At 40.5% G+C, this 3,099-nt stretch overlaps 1 protein-coding gene across 1 annotated transcript; it reads right to left on the minus strand.

Annotated features, from left to right (window-relative positions):
- Positions 1–603: 603 nt before the first annotated feature.
- LOC131838093 (V-type proton ATPase subunit E 1-like) lies at positions 604–1,882 on the minus strand. Its single transcript, XM_059183781.1, has one exon. The coding sequence runs from the start codon at positions 1,819–1,821 to the stop codon at positions 1,141–1,143; it is 681 nt and encodes a 226-aa protein (XP_059039764.1). The 5' UTR covers positions 1,822–1,882; the 3' UTR covers positions 604–1,140.
- Positions 1,883–3,099: the final 1,217 nt, after the last annotated feature.

Genomic DNA, 3,099 nt, shown 5'->3' on the forward strand with positions numbered 1-3,099 from the left:
CGGACGAGAAGAGCGAGGGGGCTCCTGGTCTCCCCCCAAAACACAGGAGTTCACATTGGAAGGAACATTGTTCCGTCAGCCTCATTCTTAGCATTTTTGCAACAAACCTAAGTGCCTGTGAAATTATGCTTCTAACGAACTTTCATCTAATTTTATAAAAAGTCATGTTAAAATGGCTGATCGAGTAGTAATGAAATCCAGGAGAGACTTCATCCTAAGGAAGAAGGGCAGGTTTGGATCCTCCCTCCCCAACTTGGTACTGTAGAGTTGAGCCCAGAAATACCCTCCATCAATACCTGAGATTATGTTCCTACAGTTTTAATTTTTTGCAGCTTGAGCTGTTAAATGGACTTAAGTGATCCCAGGATTGGGAGTGATGAGAGGATTCAGAGTATGATATAACGGAGGTAATGGAACTTTGAATATGAGCAACATTTTTTTTTTTTTTTAATTACAAAGCATAATAGTCTTCCTTTGACTGGCATGATTTGGGAGTTCGCCAAAATTATTTCTACATATGTCTGGAAATGTAAAAACTAGAAAGTAAAAGGAACCCAACAGTCTTTATGTTTTCCTTCTCTTGATAGCCTTTCCAACAGATTTTTTTCTTTTTTTTTTTTCCATGTAAATATTTTGTTTTAATAAATAAGACCTACTCATGGCTTAGATTTTAAATCCCATTTACAGATGAGGAGCACTTCTAGGCCCAAACAGTTTTACAGTGAAGCTACTATTGCAGGTAGGAATGCATGCTCCCCACGCATCTGCAGCTTAAAGAGCAGAGACTGAATGTCAAAGAACACCACACACTTCACCCTCTAGGCTAGAGAACTGATAGCAGAAGACGAGAGAAGAGCAGAGACCCGGTGAAGCTCCAGTAACCACCATCTGATACCCTCACCTTCATGCTACAAAAGCAAATATAAGTCAAAGCTAAGGAGGAGGTTTCCTGATCATAGTAAGTGAAACTTTCTCATATTAACAATTAGGCCAAGGGCATTAGCTACAGAGAGGATCCACTGATAAATACATACTATTAGAAGAGTGAAGAGGAAGCCACACAGATACCTTGTTTCTTCAAATATCAGAAACTTCCACATGACAGGAAAGCAGTGCATGAACTTCACCTTGCCCGAAGGTTTAGTCCAAAAACTTCCTGTTGGCATTTGCACCAAATAAGGCGCCCCGTACTTCTGGCATCATCTGCTGGGCTATGAGATCCAGACGGCTTTCTAGAGTATTGGAAACTTTTATTTTACGATCCCCATTATAGATCTCAACTCCACCAGCTATTTCCTCAGGCAGGTAGGCCTCCTGATCAATTTGGACATCAACATCTTTTTTGGTGGCAATTTTATACATTGGAATCGCTTTCTGCACTGCAGCCTTTACCAGAGGGAAATCCTGCTTCCTGCAACAAACAATCATTCGGGGCTCCAACAATTGGTACAAACCCTGGAGGACCAGTCCATCCAGCAGCACTTGGTACCTGGTTGTATCTTTTACCACTTTGCTGAGTCTCTGTTTTGCTTCATTTAGTAGGTCTGTAATAAGGTCATCTCTTGCTCTGAAGACTTTGAGCCTTGCTTGATTCATCAAATTAGACATCTGAATTTTCTTCTGCTGCTCAATCTGCTTTTCTTTCTTCTCGTAGTATTCCATAATCTTCAGTCTTTGGGTTTGTACAAAACGACCTTTCTCAATGTTGAACTCTTCCTCAGCCTTCGCATCAATTTCCTCTGCTTTCTCATTGGCTTCTTGTTCAATAAAAGCCATCACATGCTTAATCTGCTTTTGCACGTCAGTATCGCTGAGGGCCATAACGAAAGCTGGGCTAGGCCGGAGGCCCCACTGGCTCTAGCTTACACTGGAAGGTGGCAGCGCAACCTTTTTCTTTTAAAGGAATACCTAAATAGTCAGTTGAGGGCTCAGGAGAAGGAAAGCAAATAGTAACTTTTAAAGTTTTTAAAATAATAATAATAATAAAAAATCTATAAATAAAATTTTAAAAGAAGCAAAGGGACACAAGACATGTTTTGCAGGTAATGGATATGTCTACTTTCTGTGTGTTAATGGCCTCAGAGAATCACAGATGCATGCATATGTCCAAACTCATCAAAATGTATACATTAAACATTTACAACTTTTCATATATTAAATATATGCCTTAATAGAGTTGAAAGAAAAATTTATATCTCTATGGGGAAATTTAAAGGCTGTTGAAAAGGTTTCATATTGAAAATCATCCCCCATGGGGCACCTGGGTGGCTCAGTAGGTTAAGCCTCTGCCTTCAGCTCAGGTCATGACCCCAGAGTCTTGGGATTCAGCCCCAGGGTTAGAATCCCTGCTCAGTGGGGAGTCTGCTTCTCCCTCCGCCCCTCCCCACTGCTTGTGTTCTCTCTCACTCTCTTTCTCAAATAAATAGATAAAATCTAAAAATAAAAAAAAATGAATAGGGCGTGCCTGGGTGGCTCAGAGGGTTAAGCCTCTGCTTTCAGCACAGGTCATGATCTCAGGGTCCTGGGATCGAGCTCCACATCAGGCTCTCTGCTCAGTGAGAGTCTGCTTCCTCCTCTCTCTCTCTCTCTCTCTCTCTGCCCGCCTCTCTGCCTACTTGTGATCTCTGTCTGTCAAATAAATAAATAAAATCCTAAATAAACAAATAAATAAATATAACAGAAAAGAAAAATATTCCCTCTATCTTGACACCTGAAAGTATACCTTAAAATATCCTTCTTCTGACTCAAAGAAATTGATTTAAGTTAAAATATATATACACCTGCTACAGGAAAAAAAAAATTTTATGTGCAATGGTCAAATTACTGTAAGGTAATTCATCCATCCCTCCTGCATCTTGATAATATGCTGAAATTCCCTGAAACATGAGATCTGAAGCTGTCTGTACCGAAATGAGAGAATGGCCAATTTGAAGCCCAGAGTTATGGTTCTGCCCTGGAGCTTGGGAGGGGCTTTTTGTCAGCCAGAGACATTGGAATCTATGACCTAAGAAAGAAATAAAGGGAGGGGCATGACTAAGGAATGGTGCATGAGCGATTAGAATTCTGATGGCAAAATTGGTTTCATCTGCAATTTGCATT

The sequence above is a fragment of the Mustela lutreola genome, chromosome 8, assembly GCF_030435805.1.
Source record: "Mustela lutreola isolate mMusLut2 chromosome 8, mMusLut2.pri, whole genome shotgun sequence".
Taxonomy (NCBI): domain Eukaryota; kingdom Metazoa; phylum Chordata; class Mammalia; order Carnivora; family Mustelidae; genus Mustela; species Mustela lutreola.